Source organism: Schistosoma haematobium, chromosome 1 (assembly GCF_000699445.3).
Source record: "Schistosoma haematobium chromosome 1, whole genome shotgun sequence".
Lineage (NCBI taxonomy): Eukaryota > Metazoa > Platyhelminthes > Trematoda > Strigeidida > Schistosomatidae > Schistosoma > Schistosoma haematobium.
Window position 1 is genome coordinate 42,642,575 of NC_067196.1, and position 23,950 is coordinate 42,666,524.

The following is a 23,950-nucleotide window of genomic DNA, read 5'->3' on the forward strand; positions in this document are numbered from 1 at the left end:
ACACAACCGAAATGCTGATTACACAATCCCAGGAGGCAGGTGAGTCTGTTCTGATTCCGGTTGTTAATTCCAATACTAATGAGTACATTGTAGATAAAACGGAGTTTTTATCCAATACACTGTCGGACAGACACGGGATGAACTTAAGAAGACGTACAATCAATTACAGACTTTTAGACCCTAGTTTAAGATGTGGCGGATATGGTTTTTGAATGAACCAATGATTCCTTTGTACTTGTTGAATGCTTGATTTCCAATTCTACAACCAGTACATTCGTTTGTGCTTATCTAGTACTTCTTGAACCGATTACGTTATTTCTGAGATTCTTAGTTCGTATTGTAATTCAAATGCTTCTTATCGTCACACTATTTCAGAGGTCTACACAATAACATAGTCATTTAGCATTTTGCATTAAAAACACACGATTTTAGTCATTTAGGACCGTAAATATTGGGTACGACTAATAAAATACAAAGTGAAGTATCATAAATATACTTGTAATTACTTTTCTAGTAGGGGGATGATCGTCAGAAAATATTCTTTGGCATTGTTGGCTTAATTTTTGTGTTTCTATTAAAATATTTTTCGAAAGTTTGTTTAATTAAGAGTATTGGGGTCGATGTTCTGGAACCCAGTTAGAGCTATACTATAAAGCCTAACATATTTAAACCAGTTAAGTATCATCATCAAATTGAAAACTATTCCACATTTTACAAAATACCATATCTTTTAGGCTGAATTAAATATTATCGCAGATTTTATTACTTTAAGGCAAAGGAAAAAATATATGGTGGGAACTTCAGTTCTCAAACTATCTATCAGTATGTCTACAAAATAAGTTGAAACGATTGATGAAAAATAATGGCTTAGTGGTAAGCATCTTTCGGAATTGTAAACACTTCATGCTTATTTCGGGGACTAGTATGTTTTGTTTTTTCAGTGATATGACCTTCAATTCAATCAAACGGTAGGGCGTCAAGATGTACTTTGGAGTTGTTATCACTTTTTCGTTTGTGCTCGTTGAGATATATGGGGGACGCCCATCTATAGCCCTTATTTCAGCAACAAAGGACAAACCACATCTTCTTTTTCATTATGTGATCTGTAGGTAGTCAAACATATAATGATAATTATCCGAGTTACAGTAGAAAATGAAACTTTAAAAAACCCAAATATGGTGGCGATAGCTGCTTTTGAAGAAAAAATAAACACTACTGGGTAATTCTGTGTTTTTATCACACCTAAAATCCTGAGTTGGTCATCACTTACGGTGGCAACATCGTTTAGCTTTCCTGACTATCTACAAGCTTACTGGGCTGGGTTTTTGGAAACTAATCTCACACTCAGTTTGACTGTCTCCCACTGGATAAACACTGTCAAAGGTATGTTTCAACAGCGCTGAGGTGTTTTGTCTTTAATAAAGCTTAAGTAGACTTTCTGTAACGTATCTTGACTTTAAAGAGTATACGTCCTATTTTGAAAATGAAGTTCAAAATTATCCTCCGGAACAATCTAGAGCAAAGTTACGACTTGTTTCCTTTCGTGAGATAAGCATTATATATTTTCGCCACTTACCCACAAGCTAATGGCCTTGAGTCTTTAATTCCACTTCGTGCCTGTGTTTAACGAAGTTTGGAGAAACTAACCTTTTGTAAACTTCAAAATATTCATTCGCACATTATATAGAAGGTAAATTACCTCGCGAAATGCGGGTTGAATCAGAATTGTCAAATAAATATGTTTAGTGTCTCTGTATTTTAATCCGTAGTGTTATTGCGAAATGAAACGACCAGCCTCATTACTCGGATTTTTTAGTTTAAATATAGGTTGTTTTTGACTTTTTACTCTATAAGGATACAGTTCAGTCCACTGCGTGCCTTCTGGCTTCAGTAACGTCATTAGTAAGTGTTATTGAGTCTATCTTTTACTAGTAAGTTCATTCGAACCAATTATTATTGGTGTTAGTATATAGCGTTCATTAAGATATCTTATTTTACCTAAACATAAATCTCAATACAAATGGGCACTAAAATAAGTATGAGGCACTCAATAAGAAGACGAAACTGTAAGGGAGTAGAAGGAAATTGTGATTATGATCTAAGGAAACAAGTAAATAAAAATAAGTGGATAACAGTACTAAACAATGGTGAAGCAGTTTAGTTGATATAATAGAAAGTTTTTTCGGCCAAAGTAGTTCTCAATTTTATAAAGAGAGTAAAAATAACTACAACAGGGCTGCCACATAAGCAAGATATATGATAAGTTAATTTCTATCTCTAAAATTCCCATACTAGACCATTATTACCACCCACTGTGTTTTTCCAAAGTAGTATATCACAGTCACCACTCTTGTGACATTTCTTGGTAACAGTTGGGGCTTTCTAAGAATTTTTGTAAAGTAATTATCTAAGAAAACGATGTTCTACAAAAATAGGTTTAGTTAAACATGTCACGGCAAGTCAGTAGACATTCAGTTTACCTATCGTCTTGAATAATTAGGTGTTTCAAGCTCAATCCTGTGTGCAATTGTTATCAAACGATAATCGAAACGAGAACGTTTGGGGTGTGTTTCTATCCCTCTAAATACAAAACGTCCCTTGAAGGTGGGTCTGTATCAACGTCTAAGCTAATAGTAAGTTAGACGGGCACATTGATCCCTCCACTTATCTTAAAAGTCTGATCAGCTATGGCGGGTTAGTGTCCTATGAAATCTCAACACGGATCCCAAAGGCCTCGTTGAGAATACTCAACTTGCATCACGTGTGGAGTAGGAGAGACTTTCATCTACTAACTAACGGATGAGTATACTGTGCGGTCTTTCAATGAAAAGTTCGTAGACTACTAATATTCGATTACAAATACTTTCGAAACATTTCCAGCGTATATTTAGACCACCAAGTGAGTAGAAATGAAGTTAAATGCGAGGTAATGGGTAAGGGTGGCAAATTGAATGGTAAAGTGTTTTCATCAACCGAGTTCTTTGAAATATGTATTACAAATGCCCAACGAGTATCTTCCTCGATGTGCGATGTTTACAGGTGTAAAAAGGAGGTTGGAAAAAAGCTAGGAGCGGTCTAATCAAAACCTAGTGTCAGTCTATGATGTCACTGCCTGTTGAACTTGACTGTGTAGGTAGGTGGAAACTCAGGTTGGGATCTGTGTGATTATTATAACTAATGATTAGAGGCCTAAATGACATGGTTCGGAATAGTTTTCACTGGGATTGGTTCATTTGTCCTTTGTCTACCGTTAAATCCAAAGTTTCTTAATTATTATAAGAAGGACCATTTTTATTTCACCAATCCATATCTCAAATCATATCCTCCGCTCATAATCTACAGTTTATGCCAAGTTTTGGAAAGAAATTAGTCTACCCAATAAATGTTCCAAATTTCCGGTAGAAAAAACCATTAAAAACATTTACGATCGCGGTCCATTTATACTTATCTATCCTTTTTCTGTTATCACAACTAGTCGTGTGTTATGTACAGTTTATGTACTAACCAAAATAAACTACGTAGCAAAGTCATCGCTTTTACATTTGCTAGTAGGCGGAAACATTTTAAATATCAGACCTCATCAGCATTTAAGTTATTCCTGTTTACCACCAACTATACAGCTTGTCCCCAAAACTTGTATCTGTTACCAATCATCTTTCTCCTAACTAATTAACTGCCATCCATTTGATATCGGTTTTATATTCAAATGTAGGACCTGTATATTAGTATTGAAAAGTTATGAGTATCTGTTTGGTAAGAAATCTTACTTTTTTAATATCTAAATAAGAATGGTTAGTAATTCGGATTAATGTTTTGTTTTAGATATGTGCCCGATTCCACTTTCTAAAGACTGTAAAATTTTACATCAGTACCTATCAGAAAATATGGCTTATATGTTGAATGAGGCATATAAACATGGTGACCATAGTCCTTTTTGGTATCAAGTAAGGATCTAACTTATTTGGTTTACTTAAAAAATGGTTTGATATAACTTAATATTCTTGATATATGTACTTTGGAAAAAACATCATGAGATGAGCTGAAGTCATTTTGTATATGAAGTCACTAGATCATATAGAAATAAGAGTCCTTGACATTTTTATAAAGCATAATGTTCTCCTCCACTCATTATTAGTGCAACATTATTTGCGATAGAGCATTTTTGTTTAATATTCAAATCACCTTTTAAGAAATTAATTCGATGGAATAACCAACCCATTCCTGATGTAGATCGTATGGGTTACTGTAACTAGTTAAATGGCCAAACTTCAAACTTATAATAATCTACTGCCAAAGTTTGAGCACCGAGAATACACAAGGAGAGTGAAGTATTTCAGATTTTTTTGGTCAAACAATTTTTTTATGGATTTTTTGTGGAAGATCGCAGGTGAAATATACTGATGAAAATTTATTATTTTTTTTGACTCAGATCGTACGAGTTTTTAGTATATCTTTGATGAATGCTGCACCTCTGAAATATGATCCATATATTACCAAAAGATAGGGATTTATCTTAAATTTTCTGTTAACCTCAACCACTGGAATTGCGTATTTGTTCGGTCATATTTTAGTGGACAGAATAAAATGTGATGTAACTATAAAATGCTCTGCCGGACAGAGAAACATACACCATCAACATAGAGCCTTTTGCTGATGTGCATCGGTCCAAGTTTTCATACCGGATTAGCCCTATGATATGGAAATAAAAAAGATATTGAGATAATGTTGTAGCAGTGATAATGAGAAAGGTTAAACTGTGAAAGTAGAATCTAAAAAAACAAGGTGGAAATGTATGTATAAACGGTACTTAACCATCCCCCCCAAGTCTCCAACCACTTGTGGCGGTTATCACGCGGACTCCAATCCAGTAGTTCATCTCTACACAAATGGCTTAAACCCACAGTCACTGACTTCATAGAAATATTTTACGTTTCAGTTTGGCCGTCCGCAGCTTTCCTCTAATATACTTCTGCACTAACAAGCATCGCTCGTCGAGGTAGGCGACAATTAGACATACGTTAAACATGTCCTAACCACCTCAGTCGATGAAAATTGACTACTCCATCAAACTATTTGCTACCTTTTCCAAGTACCCTTTACCTAACTTCGAAACTGTCCACTCAGTCATTACAAGAAACGCGGGTGTTTCTGAAAAATCACACATGATCAAAAACCTGAAACTTTCACATGTCTTCAGTTTTTACAGGCCATGTCTCACAACCATAAAGTAGAACTGAACTGATTCTTGTCCATCGTACACTAACTTTAGTCGGTAGATAGACATCTCACCTGTACAAAATGTTGTGTAAGTTGACAAATTCCAATCAGACTTCTTGTGCAGACGACGAGAACGTTATTTATAACAGTAAGTCTATAGTGAAATTGAATAAAATAGTGGACAGTCTTGCCGGACACCACTTGAGCCTGCAAAATCAGATGACAGTTCACTATAAACTCTGACTCGACTGGTAGTGTTCGAATAAAGAGCCTTCACATGGTTTATGTACTTCTGAGGTACACATTTCTATGACAGACACTGCCACAGAACCTCTCGGTTTACAGAGTCAAATGCTGCTTTTAAGTCAAGAAAGACCACTAAAGTCTATTGTAAAAGATGACTTTAAAATTTCTCTAGTATGCTTGTCTTTGTTTGTTAAATAAAAAATAATACGCCGACTAATCGATACACATAGTGATACAATGTAGCTGACTTCTGATGATATCGAATTATTGATAAAAGTCCTCAAATGAACTGTTATTAGGCGATATATTTGGACGGCAAAAACAGATTTCTCCTACCAAAATAAAATGCTTATATATTACATGCGTAACAAAAAATAAACATGATTGTATGTTATTTATTGCTCAAGATAGTAGAAGATATACATATTATAGATCGCTAACTCACTGATGAAATAACCTGGCTGCCATATCTAATTCCTTATCGTTTTATTAAAGTCAAGATATTATTCCGTATCAGTTGTACATAAAACGACTTAATCTGTTGTTATTGATTACCTGGCTTTTATTTGGATCAAAGTACACAGGTAGACAGAGCAGCAACCACACTTTATTTACCAAACCAACAGACCGGATTGTAGACTATGTAGATTATGATACTTCAGCAAAAGTAGGTAAGTATTAAATACATAGGTATATTGATTAAGGGAATCAACACAACTATATGTCGTAAGTATTTTTTGTTTTTCAAAATAGCATTTACAGTGACAAGTATAAAAGGAAGAATTTGGGTGTTCAAATTGAAAATATGGATGAAAACAGGACTTTCCACACAAATCCAGTTCATACATGATATGAAGTTACCAGTAATAACCCGAAATTCAAGTGTGAAGTTGTATTAACTTGATTAAAAGTTTTCTTGTCAGAAACTATAATTTTATAAAAATGAAGTTGTATCATAATTTACTGAGAGATAATTTATCAGCCACCTGTTGCAAATGACAATATGATCTCGGTAAAACCATTCCAGGCCTAATCATTTAAAATGTTACTGAATATTCCCATATAAGAACGTAAAAGATGCTAACCTCTTTCAATTTATGTCAGTTGGTCAACTTTTCAGTGCAATTTAAAAGAGGCAACAGGGATTATTATTATCCACTAGGGTAAATTATTTGTGGTTTTCTATAGTTCTCTAATTTCTGTCGATTAATGATCTAAATAACACTCAACAGTCTAAACAAACTCTCATACTAGAGGTATAAGATTGTTAGAACTCTCAGGTTTTAGAATTCTTTCAAATATAGTTTTCTCAACTTTGTATTGCACCCTTATTTCTTGGTTGGAATATTTTATTTACCTGATAGGATCAACACTAAATTTTAGAACTTAGACATTCTTTGTAAACAATTTATGTCCTTGTTGATTTTATTTTGTCCGACAAGTCCGTTTGTAAATGTAATTAAATATTAATATTTTTCTGGTTCACTTTCCAGGTTGCTTTACAGTTATGGCAGCTTAAGGGAATGTCTGATGCCTTTAATAGAAAATTCATCGACAGAGCGGACTTGTTAAACCGTAGTCATTTGAATACATTGATTGACGAAGTAATGGGGATTTAGTAAGTCTTCATATCTGCTAACAAAAATTGTTTGTTGATTATTTGAGGCTCGTTATAGTCGAATCTTATCATAACTAATGAAAAAGTGGATCAAGATCATACGATCTGCTTTAATTTGATAGTTACAAACACATCTTTATTTCAGCAGTATTGTAAATCGTGATCCGCGTTATGGGAAAATAATGCAGGAGTTGTATCATTTTGAAAATTAAGTCTTGTCAAAAGAATAACTACTTTTGTGCTTATTGTTAAGGCTGCTGATATTGAGTAGATGACACAGCAAGTACCCTTTTGAAATCAGTCTGATTTGATCAACCGCCTTTCCCATTTCTGTTTCTTTTTTACATGGACTCATCTTTAGAGATATTCTTTTACTTTACCTGAATTTCTAAGGAATTATCTCTTACTCAAAGACTTCTATAGACTTTGGAAACGTTATAAGGTACTGATCCAAAGTAGTAATCTGGGTGATGAAGTTGTAAAGCCTCATTGACTGGATTATTCGCAATGCATCTCATTCATTCCTGACCTCCCTATTTATTTTAGCCTGCCTTGCTCATCTGAGGCAGGTTATATTGGCCGCACAAAGCAAACTCACTCGAAACCCATCTCCGAAAGTTACCCATCCTGGCTTTCCTAAGAATTACAGAAGACAGTCACAAGCACAATCTTGGAGCATCTAGTCAATACTGGTCACTCGACTTTTCCAGGAATTACTTACGCCTGTTACCCTCGTGGAGAAGCATAGGCCGCCCATCACCACTCTCCATCCAACTCTGTTCTGGTCAATAATTTCCAGTTGTTATTCATGCTTTCCATATCTGCTTCCAATTGTCGACACCGTGTGTTCTTCGGCTTTCCCCCTTTCCGTTTCCCTATAGGATTCCAAGTTAGCGCTTGCTTCATGATGCAGTTTGTTGATTTCCTCAATGTATATCCTATCCACTTCCAACGTCTCTTGCTAATTTACTCTTCAGCTGGAGACTGGTTTGTTCTCTCCCACACTAGGCTGTTGTCGATGCTATCTGTTGTGACTTTAAGACCGGCTAATTATCACGTGATTTATTGCCCAATCGAAATACGACTTATTCAATCTTAGTACTGTACTAAACCAATGACTTTCGACCGGTATGAGCAACATAGTGTCCTTATTGGTCCCTTGTTCGCCTAGCCAATCCAGTTGAGTCCAGAACGCCAATAACAGCTTCCACTATGCGAATCATTTATTTCAAACATACTTGGTTTATGTACCAACCAAACAGACCACATCACCTCATAAATTAGGAAATAATATTTATACAAGATCAAGCCAAAAAGTGGCTGCAAACGTGGGAGGCTGTAACAAATAAACTGAGTATAATTTAAGAACAGTAAATCGTATAATAATATTCTATAGGTCAAAATGAAGCATATAGTAAGAGATATATGTATGTAATCTAGTTACTGAATAGTTCTACGATAAGAAATATATATATATATATATATAATACTAGTCTATTAATAATTCTCAGAAGTTACCCGCAATTTAATCTTCACTAGGATTAACAGTATAAATACTTGTACCTTCTTGATGGTGGTTGTTGTAATTCTCCAACTTTCAGCTCCGTAAAGTAGAACTGCCTTGACGTTCGTATCGAAGATTCTGTTATGACCTTGAATCGCTTTTACCCCGTGATACTTGTTATGACTTGACCTTGGTCTGTCTAGTCTAAATTATGACCTTGACGCGTTAGGCTGAGTGGCTTAACATTGAGTCTAATACGCGTGAGTTCGATCGGGGTAGAGAGAACTATTCTAAATCCTGATTGGTTGGCAAGCACGCGAGTGAAAGAAGACAAGACAGTTGGAACACTAAACTCTGGATTCTCTGAATTCGGATTACTACAAAAATGTACATGAATAAATAAGTGCATGTCTTGACCACGACGTACGATAATTTGGAAAAATACAGTTATGCCCGAAACAGGGAATTAGGGTAGAAAATATAGTGCAAAATATAATGTTTAAATTACAATATTTTTGGGACAAAAAAAGGGTATGCTAGTGAATGATACATAGAACGAAAGCTCGTGTTATGTAGAATAAGATAGGGACAAAAATAAATATGTGTTTTACAGGGTTTGAATGAAATGCAATAAGGTCCCAAGAAAATAGCTTTCGTAATTGTCTGGGCTTCTTAATTCCCCGTTCATAACACCTTCCCCCTTAAAAAAAAAGAAAAAAAAATATGGTTAGTTACTATATACAGGTAAGTGCTGAGATATCATCATTGATATCTTCCTTCGGAAACGTATGTTCTCCTCTTTGGGTCTACCTGTAGAACATCTGGTCTTCTGCGTTTCCGTGATGCTTTCCTAATAGGACCTTGTTCATGTTGCGCAGTCTTCTGAGTTGCTGAGCATTTTATGTCAAAACTGTCCAGAATGATTCTCCACATTGAGTCTAATTTCTCGGTTTTCTGTGAAGTGCCAGCATTTTCCAGTATGTGGTTGACATGGCGTGTCCACTTCTGTCCTTCAACTTCCACCACATACATTACGTTCCCTTGTCTCTTAAGTATGCGTCCACTGGTCCATTGTGGAGGTGAATATCGGAAATCGCGGACGTATACTTTTTGATTTCTTTGGAAAATTCTGCGTTTTGCCCCATGATGGCGATCAAATTGGTTTTCCATCTTTCTGTTTCTTTTTCCGATGTCTATTTGCTGTGGTTTCATGGCATCGAGGGCAGTTCTTACTTTTCTACCAAACATAATTTCTGCTGGGGACATTTGATTTGGTGTTGATGGGTTTGGAGTTGTTCTATAGACCAAGAGAAAGTCATCAAGAATCTCCTCTATCTTTCCCTCCCCTTTTGCCTTCAGTAGCGCTCTTTTGAAGGTATCTACAAACCTTTCGGCCTGACCATTCGATTGTGGATGGTACGGAGGTGAACGGACATGTTTGACTCCAAACCTCTTGCAGAAATCTGAGAAGATGGAAGAAATAAACTGAGTGCCGTTTTCTGTCACGAGAACATCTGGAACTCCAAAACGGGAGAATAGTTGCCGTAGCTTCATGATAGTCTGTTGCGAAGTGATTTGATTTATAGGAAAAATCTCCGGCCATTTTGAATAAGCATCAACACAAACGAGGAAGTACGTACCCTGGAATGGGCCAGCAAAATCAACATGTATACACGACCAAGGTTCTTCTGGAGATGGCCAGGAATGTAGTTCAGCTTTTCGTGGACACTTAGAAACCTCAGCACACTTTCTGCACGCACGCACGAAATCTTCGATGTGATCATCGATATTAGGCCAATATACATAACTTCGAGCAATAGCTTTCATTCTTCCAGTACCTGGATGGGTTGTATGCAGTTGTTTCAGGACGAGTAAGCGTAAGTTATACGGAACCACTACGCGATCAGCAACCATTATACAGTCATTTACGATGGATAAAGATTGGCGTCGTTGATAATACTGTTTCAGTTCATGAGATGTTATACGTGGGGGCCAACCACGCTGGATAAATGTAGATAATCGTCTTAAGATAGGATCGCGGCGAGTGTGTTCAGCGATTCGAGCAGCTGTCACTGGAAGAATTTGTGTTGAATTAAACAACATTCTGCTTACATCTTCTTCCACTGATATAGAAGCGATAACAGTATCTTCGTTTTCAAGCTTATGATTGCTTATTAAGCGCGATAATGCATCAGCATGGCCAAAATCAGAGGTAGATTTGTATTTGATAACGAAATCATAACCCAATAGCATTGTAGCCCATCGTTGGAGGCGGTTTGCGGTATAAACTGGTATACCTTTCTTAGATCCGAAAGTTGATAATAGGGGTTTATGATCAGTGATTAAGGTAAATTTTCTGCCATGCAGCATCTTGTGAAACTTTTTTACTGCGAAAATTAATGCCAATCCTTCTTTCTCAATTTGGCTGTACTTGCGTTCTGCTGAAGTCAATGTTCTGGAAGCATGTGCGATAGCCTTTTCTTTTCCATCTGGAAACTTATGGGATATGACGGCACCGATACCATAGTCAGAAGCATCTGCAGCAACAACGATTTCCAGCGAGGGATCAAAATATGTAAGAAGTAGATCCGACGTTAATAATGACTTCACTTCGTCAAAACATTTTTGACACTTAGTGGACCAATTCCATTTTACATTACTGGATAATAATTGGTTCATGGGTGCCCGGAGGCGATGCAATTGCGGCAAGAAATTACTGTAATAACTGATAAGACCAAGGAAGGAACGCAGAGTTGCTACATTTGATAGGGGAGGCATATTTTGGATAGCTCGTACATTTTCCGGATCCGGGCGTCGTCCATTTTTGTCGAAAACAAAACCAAGATATTCCACCGAGTTCATGAAGAATGTACACTTCTCTTCTTTTAGATAGAATCCACACTCAGATATTTTGGTTAAAACAGTATCGAGTCGATTGAATAACTCGGACTTACTGGAACCTGTAACGATTACATCATCCAAATAGACAGCGACTCCTGGCAAATTAGCCAACATAGTGTCCATTATTTGTTGAAAGATAGCTGGTGCTGGTTTCACACCAAAAGGTAAACGCTTATATTGGTAAAGACCTCTGTGGGTGTTAATCGTCAGTAATGGTTGGGAGGCTGGATCAACTTCTATCTGGAGATATGCGTCAGCCAGGTCAATTTTAGCAAAACACTTTCCTCCATTTAGTTTGATGAATAAATCTTCCTGTATGGGAAGTGGATACGTGTGATCTTCTAGAGCATTATTTAGACCAGTGGAAAAATCAGCACATATGCGAACAGTTCCATTTGCTTTTCTCACGACCACTATGGATGCAGCCCACGATGAATAATTTACTGGCTCAATAACACCTAGTGCTTCTAACCTGTCCAATTCTTGGTCAACGACTGACAGAGCAGCATAAGGCACTGGTCGTTTCGGTCTGAAAATGGGCTTTGCATTTTCCTTTAGTGATAAGGATACTTTGGTGAATTTATAACAGCCCAGTTTGTTTTGAAATACACATGCATGTTTTTGTCGAAGATGATTTATGTAAGATACGGACGACAATTGAGAGGAAACAGAAGACTTTGATGTAGACATAACATTAGAAAGAAGTACATGAGATTCCGAAGTTTCACTAGCGCATACTTTGTCTGAAGTATTCGATTTGGAAATTTTATGAGAAGGTAATAAATCGGCGGTATTAGATTTGACATGGTGAGAACACATAACATTTGAATTGTTTGATTCAGAAAGATCATAAGAACATGTTTCATCAGAAGCATTTAATTCGTTAATATCCAGAGAGGATGATTCGTCGGAGGCATTTGATTTAGAAATATTATTAGGGATTTGGATAGACTCATAGGAAACATTTTGAGAACATACCTCATCTAATAATTTATTCAAAGTATCAACATGTGCAATCCAATCTAATCCCAATAGATCTAAATCGTGTCGATTTGTTAGATAACAAACATCTGTAAATTTACTTCCCATAAGTTGAACATTGCATAGAACCTCTCCTGTCAACTTTACTATGTCTCCTGACGCATTTCGGGCGACATGTTCCGTCGGTCGGATGGATGGGCATCCTAACTTGTGCCATGTGTTCTTTGAAATCAACGTGACATCAGAAGCAGTGTCCAACTGAAGTCGTATAAGTTTTTCATTTACTAATAAATTTACAAATTTCCGCCTATTTTTAAATCCAACTTTAAAGGTTGCAAACGTGGTTTTAATTTGACTGTTTAATCGTTGCTTTGAATTTTCACTACGATGTTTAGTCTTGCGTTTATTTAACGAACAGTGACCTTCTTTGTGGCCAATGCGATGACATTTGCGGCATTTATGATTCTTAAACGGACAGAATTTTGCAAAATGCCATGCTCCGCAGAACCAGCATGGTGATGGGGGTTGGCAGGTTGTTTCCTGCTTGTACAGTTTTGTTTCGATGATTTTATGGATCGGAGCGCATTAATTGAATCAGAACCGGAAGGTTTACCCTTCTGTTGCACCATCGCAGTGTCATGCTTGAGATTAAGTAACCGCTGACATTCGGTTGTGACCATTTGTAATGTCATATTTGGTTCTTGTTCAATGCGTGCCAACATTCTGGTACGGACATCTGCATCTTCTTCATTCTTTAGACCACATATGAAAACCAAGCATTTAAATTGGTCCGCTGTGATTTCGTTTATTTTGAAGCGTTCGCACTGTCGATTTACCTTCCCGGCATACGTGAGATAATCGTCCTCTGGAGATTTTGTTATTTGGAAACATTTATAGCGAGTATTAAATAATGAGGACTGTTCATCGAAAATATCAGATAAAATCTGGACTGTATCTTTGAATGATACATCTCGTGGATTTTGCGGCAAGATAAAATTTACATATTTATTATATTCCTGTGTTCCCAGTCTTCTTAAGAATAAGCGGACTTTCGCTGCGTCATCAAGATGCGAGCATTCAACGCGGAAAATATCTTCACAACGGTGAAACCACGAACTGAAAATGATATTAGCTTCAGGATCATACTGGAATTCAGAAATAGAATTTATGATGCTTTCATGCTTATCTGATTGACAAGCTGAGGACGACTGTAATGAGAACATTCGTGCGAATGCATCCAAAAGCTTCGTCTGATTTGCCTCATTTTGTGCTTGCTGCATTTGAAGAATAGTTTTAAGGTCATCCAATGAGACAGGCATTTTGTACTGGATCAATCAATATAGGAAAGAAAAAAAAATTCTCCGTCGCCAGTTGTTATGACCTTGGATCGCTTTTACCCCGTGATACTTGTTATGACTTGACCTTGGTCTGTGTAGTCTAAATTATGACCTTGACGCGTTAGGCTGAGTGGCTTAACATTGAGTCTAATACGCGTGAGTTCGATTGGGGTAGAGAGAACTATTCTAAATCCTGATTGGTTGGCAAGCACGCGAGTGAAAGAAGACAAGACAGTTGGAACACTAAACTCTGGATTCTCTGAATTCGGATTACTACAAAAATGTACATGAATAAATAAGTGCATGTCTTGACCACGACGTACGATAATTTGGAAAAATACAGTTATGCCCGAAACAGGGAATTAGGGTAGAAAATATAGTGCAAAATATAATGTTTAAATTACAATATTTTTGGGACAAAAAAAGGGTATGCTAGTGAATGATACATAGAACGAAAGCTCGTGTTATGTAGAATAAGATAGGGACAAAAATAAATATGTGTTTTACAGGGTTTGAATGAAATGCAATAACGTCCCAAGAAAATAGCTTTCGTAATTGTCTGGGCTTCTTAATTCCCCGTTCATAACAGATTCTGACTTTGATATTGGTTGACAGTCGTTTTAAGTTCCATATGTTCTTCAACTGAAGGAATGCGGCCCTTGCTTTGCCGACCCTCGCCTTTACATCTACAACGGATCCTCCTTATTCATCGATGATGCTTCCCAGGTATATGAAGGATTCTACATCTTCCAGAGTTTCGCCATCAAGAGTGATTGGATTGGTATTCTCCGCCTTGAATTTGAGAACCTTGGTTTTCCCCTTGTGTATGTGCTACTACACTGGCTGTCTTTATCTGCATTTGTTCGTGAGTATGCGATAGGAGGGCTAGGTCATCTGCGAAGTCCAAATCGTCTAATTGGTTCTGAGCTGTTCATTGTATGCCATGTTTCCTCTCAGATGTCGAGGTCTTCATAATCCAGTCGACCACCAGAAGAAAGAGTAAGAGAGAGAGTAGACAGCCTTGTCTGACTCCGGTCCTCACTCGGAATGCATCTGTCAGCTGTCCTCCATGCACGACCTTGCACTGTAGTCCGTCGTATGAGTTTCGGATAATGTTGACAAACTTCTCAAGACCTCCGTAGTGTCGAAGAAGTTTCCATAACATTCTCCTATCTACACTGTCAAACGCCTTTTCATAATCAATGAAGTTGATGTATAGTGACGAGTTCCACTCAACTGATTGTTCAACGATGACCCATGGTGTCGCAATTTGGTCTGTGAACGACGCCCAGTAAAATGCATAAAACTGCATGAACCCAGCAGGGAATGGTCCGAGTTCAGGTATGCACTTCAGTAAGAGCATTAGGCTTCTATTGAGCCCCTCGAACAATGGGTGATAGCGATGTGATTTATTTGCATTCATCGTTTTGTTGGTGTTGAGTCTCATCCGGTTAGACAATGTCCCTCTTTATGCTTAAAGTTTGTACTGACTAATGATAATCGGTTGCCTTGGGAAAACGGCTGCAAACGATCACTGTTACCTGCTCTGCGGCTCCATAAAACCCACCTAAATATTTTACAGTTTGACTTAGTCTGCTAACCTGTAGCTACGACTACAACTTCTTATCTCGTGGTGTCAGGTGAAAGACCATGCTAGAACCCCATCTGCATGATTTGGAGACAGCATACATCGAAGGCACGAGATTCCAGGGTCTTAGCTATTGATGCCTGTTTTCCGACTTGAAATAGGGTTCACACATTGAAAGCTATAATATGTAGTTATGAGCGTGTTTTCAGGAAACCTGAGGTATCATTCCATTAACTCAAATCGTTAGCATTTATGGCACATATCGAAGTAGCCGAAGATAAAAGATGAGGGTTGACAATGGTAGTAGAAGTAATATTTAGTAATGAAGTTGGTGATTTTGTGTGCTTTTAGAGGTTTGAGGGAAGTTGTCACAGACAATTCTACTTGTGAAACCTGAAAACTGGATTAGTATTGATCTTATCAACCTGTGAGTGTGATTACAGAGTCCGAGGTACGAATGCTTGGAACTGGTCACACACAGGTGTTCAGTAGTAAGTTTTTATTATGTCAGCTCCATATTTATAGAGGCCATACTGTCGGATATGGAAATTTATGGGGTATGGTGATTTGTGATATTTTTCGCGTCGACCTTTACTGACTTTCCAGAGTGAATAGGCAGCATGGCCGCAGATGCTGGTTGCCAGAGGGAAACACCTAAACGCTATCATATGCCTACACGGTCTTCAGTACGACCTCGCACTCGAACCTAAAGTTGCTTCTTTTAGTCTTACCTGTCGTCAATTGACGTGCTTGGTATGATAGAACATAAAAAACAAATGTTCCAGCCAATATAGATGGGTTGGATCAGGCCCGATTACGTCAAAGTTTTAGTTACGGCCGTGGAAATGTCCTGTACGACAACCGTTTTACACTTTACCTCCCAAACATGTTCCATAGTTGAAAGCCTTTAATGTTCGAAATTTGTGTCGAATAGAGCAACAGACTTCTCTAACTAGGAATCTAGAATCTCACACCGTCGATGTATGCTGCGCCTCGCAAACGCACATCAGTCAGTCAGCTACAACGTAAGACCAGGCACATATGTACATCAGCCCAAGTTGCCATACCTCATTAGCACAACAAGATGAACACCGGATTCATAGAAGTAGTTAGTTCAGTGGTGATAATATATAAAAGAAAAATTGCATATAAGGACATAGTACATGAAGAAAGAATTAGTTCGTAAAAATAAAGATATGAAGCGATTTTAAGAGAGGAGTGAGAGTGTGTACACTGACGCCATTGTGATCGATTCTGAGCCATGTCACCAAGAGTCTCCAACCATTGGTCACAATAGTCACGCGGACCCCAACCAAGTAGTCCGCATCTACCAACATGGCTCAGACCAGAAGTTAGTAACTTCACTGACTGGTGCCACGTTTCAGTTTGGCCGCTCCTAACTTTCTTCCAACCATCCCCAACGCCGGTTAGGGTTGCACGTCGTAGTAATCGGTGTTCAGGTATACGCAACACGTGACCCAACCATCTCAGTCGATGAAGATTCACAACCTCATCAACTGATTTACCATCATTCCCTAATACCCTGCGTCTAACCTCACTATTACTTACCCGGTGATCCCAGCAGATACGAGCAATATTTCTAAGGCATCTATGGTCAGATACTAGTGGCTTACGAGTATCTTCTACTCTAAGTGGCCACGTTTCGCAGCCGTATGGTAGAACAGAATGAACTGCTGCACAGTATACTCGTCCCTTGATTGGTAGACGGATATCTCACCTTCGTCGCAGGTGACGTATGTTGGCAGAAGCCAAACGAGTTTTCTGAGTCCGTGCAGAGATTTGGTCAGACACCAACCCATTAGGGCTGATCAGATATCCAAGATAAGTGAAGTTGTAGATGCGTTCGACTACTTTACTCCCTATCTTTAGTTCAGGTGTTGAGGTAGACCAGTCCTTAAGCAACTATTCGCATTTAGAAGGGGGAGAAGCGCATCCCAAACATTCTGGCATTGTTGCCCAGTGCTACCCAAAGACTGCATTTTATCAGCATCTTCACCAAACAGGAATATATCTTCTATGTATTTTAAATCAATCAGTGGAACTCCTTGAATGAGATCAATGCCCAAAAATTTAGACGACGAGAACGTTATTTCCAGAAGTAGGTGTGATTGTTCATTTAGCATTGTGTCTTTCTTCCTGTCCATTCCAATGAATTCGTTACATAACCTACAGTTTTACATAGTAGTTCTTTTTGAACAAAATTTATTCAGTGTTATTAATTCATATTTGTAACGTCACGTTAAATTTTAATTTTATAGTTTACTACAGCTCAACGGGGATCTTGGTGACTTAGTTAGTGCCTTATCGGTTCTTACATTAAAGAAAGGCAAAAACAAAATGGGACATCCATTTATCGCTAGTCCATCGTGTTCAGCACTGATTAAAATAGTTGATAATAATGTCTATTTATCGCATGTCACATGGTCAACATACAGTATTATGCTGCGTGTATTGAAACATTACAACTTTCCATGGAAAACTGTCAATCGTACAGGTGTGTTGAATGAAATTTTTTTCACTGATTATTATTGTTCCTGCATTGCCCCCAAATGGCCTGGTACGGCCGAGAGCGGAGATAGTCTGCTCTTCCTTTCGAAATGCTCTCTCATAGCCACACGAGGACTCGATCTTAACAAGGAGTACTGATTTCTTTAGTATTACATTTATGTCTTCTAATGAGTGCTACTTTCCACGAAACCTTGATTCAGGACTGTCTGTCTCTTGACTCTAGTTACCTAAGACTAAATACAATGAGTCACCATATTGAGTTATTCAGACTAATGAGCATATTCCAACTTGATCGCTCTGGTTCGTTTAATATTAAAAACTAGATTTCATAACACGATTTATTACTTAGTTGTTAATTAATGTTAATATAAACTATTAATTATTTTTTGTTGTTTCTATATATGACTGGATTATTGAAATTTAATGTTTGTTTCAATTTGTAATATTTGTAATATTATAGAATTTAATTTTATGTGATTGATTTGAAACTAATAAGCAAACTTGTTAAAACTTACTTTTATAAAGTACATTCACATAGTAATCAATATAAAAGTTCAAATGTTACTCATTCCCACCAGTTGTAAACTAAATATGCTTAATATAAAAATTGGATGACATTCTATTTACCTCATTGAAAATCCAGCATAAACATACTTATTTCAACTTTTATATGTGTATATAAACTTACGTATTGTTTAAGTATTATACATTTTTAGAAAGCTATTACTCATTCTAAAGGACACAACACTGAGCTATACAAATGAAAGAATGAACTCAGTGATTAACAAGTATTAACATATAAAACGTTAAATTACATTGAATTGTGATTTATAACATGTAATCAGGTAGTTTAGAAATGATGTAAATAACTAATGTATTTTAATTTTTAGATTCTCAGAAAATTCCTGGTTTTGCAATAACATTTTCTTCATACCCAACATTTACCAGTTCAGTTGATGATTTCTATTTGACAAGTGCAAATCTCGTAAGTTAATATTTTAATCAAGAAAGTCTTGTTATTCTGAGAACAGTCTTTATTGGGATTTAATGGTACTTGAAATATGAAAAAAAAGAAACATCAAAGAGATGTTTCATTCTTGTCTAATTTTTTTCGACAGTATGTCTACAATGATTCCCAGTGAGGAAAGAAGTCAGACAAGACTGTCTACTCTCACTCTCTCTCTTCTGGTGGTTGACTGGATTATGAAGACCTCGACATCTGAGGGAAAACATGACATACAATGGACAGCTCAGAACCAATTAGACGATTTGGACTTCGCATATGACCTGGCCCTTCTATCTCATACACATTGACAAATGCAGATGTAGACAACTAGAGTAGCGTCAGTCTCTGCACCAGTAGGCCGAAACGTACGCAATGGAAAAACCAAGATCCTCAAATACAACACGGAGAACACCAACACAATCATACTTAGTGGAGAAACTCTGGAAGATGTGAAATCTTTCACGTAGCTGGTCAGCATCATTAATGAACAAGGAGGATCAGATGCAGACGTAAAGGCGAGGATTGGCAAAGCAAGGTCCGCATTCCTACAATTGAAGAGCATCACGAAGCAAGCGCTAACTTAGAACCCTGAAGAGAAATGGAAGGGAGGAAGGCCGAAGAACACTGTGTCGAGAATTGAAAGCGGATATGGAAAGTATGAATAGCAACTGCAGATGCTTGGCCAGAATAGAGTTGGATGGAGAGTGATGATGGGTGGCCTATGCTTCTCCACGAGGGTAACAGGCATAAGTAAGTAGTGTGTACAATGACCCCACATGATTTCGAAGTCAGCAGCCTCACATCAAATTAATTGTTATCAAAGAGTAATATGAACACTAGTACCACTGCGATCCAGAGAGTACTGGTCTATATTTGAATCCTTGTAAGAATAATTTTGGTGAACAACCACTTCGTATATCCACTGTGTTTAAACTGCTTGCGTAGATCACTGTTCTTCGGTATTGTTAAAATTCTGAAAGAAAATTGTTTGTATTTTGATGGGTGGTGTCCGAGATCCGATACCGACACACAACGTGCTACGCACTAACCCCAACCACCACCTGACCATTTGAACGAGAACACAAGAGTGGATGAGAAAGTCTATTGGGTTTCTGAATGAATTATACAAATACTCATTTTTATATATGCGTCTCTACCCCTTAAAAAATCACCCTATTTCTTAGCCAATGATACGCATCTGTTCCTCAGATCCTCCGATTGGCCTCATTTGTCTACTTCTAATTGGCTTACTATATCAGTTTATATTCTTTTTTTGGAGTTTGGACAATACTATAAATATTTTTTCTAAGCTCAACGTTTTTTCTGTATGATAAGCTACCTCATGATCAATATTAATTCGAATATTTTAAGTTTTCATTATGATCGCTGTTCGTTTAAAAAAATTTCAATGAAATAAATCTATTCTTTTTTTAATAGTCTATAACTACATAAACATATACACTGTGATTCAATGAAGTTCTTAACAGTAATACTAATTCACATCCGTTGAATTAGAGGTGACTTGTTAAAACTGATTAACTCTCTAAAGTTTAAACCGATGAGTCTTAACTTACAGTTCGTGTCAGTATACTTAGTTGTCATGCAATTAATGGTTGTAGCAAATTACGTATACTAATATTTTATCTACCAGGAAATAATCATATTTGCAATTAATGGGGAGTGATTTATGCTATTGTTTTATCGAGGTATTTTTGTACAATCTGTTTAACATCATAAAATGATTTTTAAAAAATAGTTATATAACTAGTTGTGGAAGAAGTATCTTACATATTTTTGTAAAATGTTGTCTCACAATTTAACATCAGTCTTGAATAAAAAAGGAAGCTATGATTTTTATTTGTATACCAGACTATTACCGAAACTACCAATAATGTATATAATGATTCATTATGGAATATTGTTCGAAATGGTAGTAGAAATTCTGTATTCACATTTATACGTGGTATGGTTGCCAGCCGCTTGGCCAAAACAGGGGACGAATGGATTGCATATTTCAAGTACAACAACAGTGGAACGTAAGTAATCTGTCACATTCTTTGGTTGTAATTAAGAAACGCTGGTACGCAAAGTTCCAAAAGCTCTCTCGATTTTCAGTTTACATCACGGAATGACTTTAATTAGACAACCGAAAATACCAGGGATCAATAAATAGGTGCTTCGTGCAAGTATGGTACTCTCTAGAAATGCAGACTCACAACTTTGTCAGACATCGAACCCACGACCTTTAGATCTCACGACGAAAGAGTTTCTATTAGATTGCTGACTTGGCAAGCAATGGTCTGCAATTTTAAATTTAGTTAAATTACTGGACAAGAAAAGCGAAGCGGATCGCACAGTAGATTAGATCACATATCATGCCTTAACCATATTTTCAAATCATATTTATTTAACTAGAGGATTTTTTCAACTTTTGGACCATATGATGATATAAGCTTACAATTAAGTACAAAAATGATCACAATCTCAGTGAAGCCACACCTACAATCCTCTTTCCTCAAGAAGTACTTGTTCAGACCAAAAAAAGCCTTAGGTCGTATATTGACTTGGAAAGCATCAGTCTTTAAAGGATTTTTTCGTTTAAACTATTAAAAATTATCATTTCAACTCAACCATAAACCTAAAATTAAATAAATTGTTAACTTAAGTGCATTGCCAATCAAATCACACTTAACGGAGAAGCTTTGGAAGATGTAAAAACCTTTATATATCTGGGCAGCATCATTGATGAACGCGGTGGATCCGATGTAGATATGAAAGCGCGGATCTGAAAAGCAGCAGCATATTTACAACTGAAGAACATCTGGAACTCAAAACAACTGTCAACCAACAGCGACGTCAGAAATTTCGATACAAATGTCAAGACAGTTCTACTGTATGGAAGGGAAACTTGGAGAAGTACGAAAGCCATCATCCAGAAAATACAAGTGTTTATTAACAGTTGTCTGTGCAAAATACTTTGGATTCGTTGGCCAGATACTACCAGTTACAATCTACTATGGGAGAGAACAAACCAGATTCCAGTGGAGGAAGAAATCAGGGAGAATCGCTGGAAGTGGATAGGACACATATTGAGTAAAGCACCCAACTGCATCACAAGGGAAGCTCTCATTTGGAATCCTCAAGGCCAAAGGAGAAAAGGAAAACCAAAGAACATATTACGCCGAGAAATGGAGATAGATATGAGCAGAATGAACAACAGTTGGATAGAACTGGAAAGGTAGGCCCAGGACAGAGTGGGTTGGGGAATGCTGGTCGGCGGCCTATGCTCCATTGGGAGTAACAGGTATAAGTAAGTAATTAATAAGTGCATTGAGTCAAGTTGATTGTGAATTCTAAACGTATAGTTATTTTGATCAAAACCCATAGATTACCTTGTACATATGGTGATAATTTGAAACTTGTGATCTCAACGTTTATTTATTTATCAAATAAAAAGTTATTGTTATTGTTATAACTCTCGGTTTTTCATGTTTACATGAATGGGACGTTAATTTGCCATAGACGAATATGTACACTAGATCCCCTCCCAGTGTCTATTCTAAAGGACTTCAACAGAACTCAGATCAATAACACGTGATTAGCCTGACCAGAACGTAAATATACTTGCACACCAAAAACCAACAGCAATCAACAATCGAGGTTGACATTCAATGGACGGCAATTATGGTTCCCTACCACCCATTTCTTAGAAATTGTAGGGTGTGAAAAAAAAGTAGGGATCGGTGACTAGTGTACTTGTTTTGCAAGTATGTGCTCAAGTGATAATGAACAAACATTTTGTCACCTTTAATAATTTTGTAATTGGTCGTAAACTGTTCATCTTTGTAATCTGATTGGTTGAAATCGAAATAGCATCAAGTGCTGTGATTGGATGTCAGAATTTTCATTTTTACATTTGAAATTTAACGACAATGAATAATTCTTTTTGTGTAATCTTAGTCTTGAAAAAAAATTTAGACTTTTGAAGAAAAAGACACCAACTTAATTTCACTACCGTGCAATACTACTGTTAGTGAATGTGTGTCGGGATAAATTTTTGCTTTCCGATCAAGTAATTTAATGTCAACGTTCAATTGAAGTCGTTAGTTATCTTGACAAGAATAATATGTATCACATTAAAAGAAAGTTGTGGAAAAAGGAACTGAAAACCGGTTTGAATATTTGATAATAATGATTACTGAATGATATCGGTAGTCAAATGTTGAATACCAAATTAATAAACAAATTATCACCAAAATGTATGCATACGTTTTTTGGTAAAACATAGTATGTTAATCGAAAAAAGAAATCAACATATCAATAAATCATCATGATAAATTACTGATTACGACATGTATAAATCAGGCGAACGAACCGTAAACCATCGGTTAATGAAGCGACTTTGACGGTATATCAAAGAAGTAATAATTTCTCCGAAATAGGCACATAATATTTATTAATGGGTTATTTGGTAAATAGTCCTTAATAAGAATTAGAAAACGTTAGATTTCAATACGGTTATTTGTAAAATCCATTGAGACGATTTATTGTTTTCACGGGTACATTCTTTGTATTTCTGCATTTTAAGATTAATTTTTTTGTCATAATAAAAACTAGTGTGTTTAAGCAGTCATGTGTGAATATTGTTAACTGTAATATGAAACCTGAAATATCTAGACATTACGAATGTAACCATTTTTGACAATCATTTGAAATATTAGTTTCATGAAGTGTAAATGAACAAGCCTACGTCGTCTGACTCAACAAATATCTATGGTCATTAAACGTATAAATATGAATAAAGTCTACTGTATCAATCAACATTTAAAATTTTATTATTTATTTTCCTTATGATCATTATTTGTCATTATCTATATCTTAATCTTCACATCCATCATTCCCAATTCCTTGATCGTAATTACCTTGATAACACACTCCTTATTACATATTATATTCACACAACAATCTTATTATTATTATTATTATTATTATTAATATCTGAATTGACAAAATTCCACCCTCC

At 36.6% G+C, this 23,950-nt stretch overlaps 1 protein-coding gene across 1 annotated transcript; it reads left to right on the top strand.

Moving 5' to 3' along the window:
* The first annotated feature begins 791 nt into the window (after positions 1 to 791).
* PLBD2 (putative phospholipase B-like 2) lies at positions 792 to 23,950 on the top strand. The gene is made up of 8 exons (XM_051218264.1): positions 792 to 873; positions 924 to 1,105; positions 1,147 to 1,219; positions 1,256 to 1,383; positions 3,823 to 3,944; positions 6,957 to 7,081; positions 17,672 to 17,907; positions 18,638 to 23,950. The coding sequence occupies exons 2-8, from the start codon at positions 982 to 984 to the stop codon at positions 18,655 to 18,657; spliced, it is 828 nt and encodes a 275-aa protein (XP_051074110.1). The 5' UTR covers positions 792 to 873; positions 924 to 981; the 3' UTR covers positions 18,658 to 23,950.

Coding starts and splice junctions, on each gene's coding strand:
- PLBD2 (XM_051218264.1), top strand. CDS start 982: ATGTACTTTGGAGTTGTTATCACTTTTTCGTTTGTGCTCGTTGAGATA. Junction 1,220..1,255: donor GAAAAAATAAACACTACTGG/GTAATTCTGTGT, acceptor TAAAATCCTGAG/TTGGTCATCACTTACGGTGG. Junction 3,945..6,956: donor ATAGTCCTTTTTGGTATCAA/GTAAGGATCTAA, acceptor TTCACTTTCCAG/GTTGCTTTACAGTTATGGCA.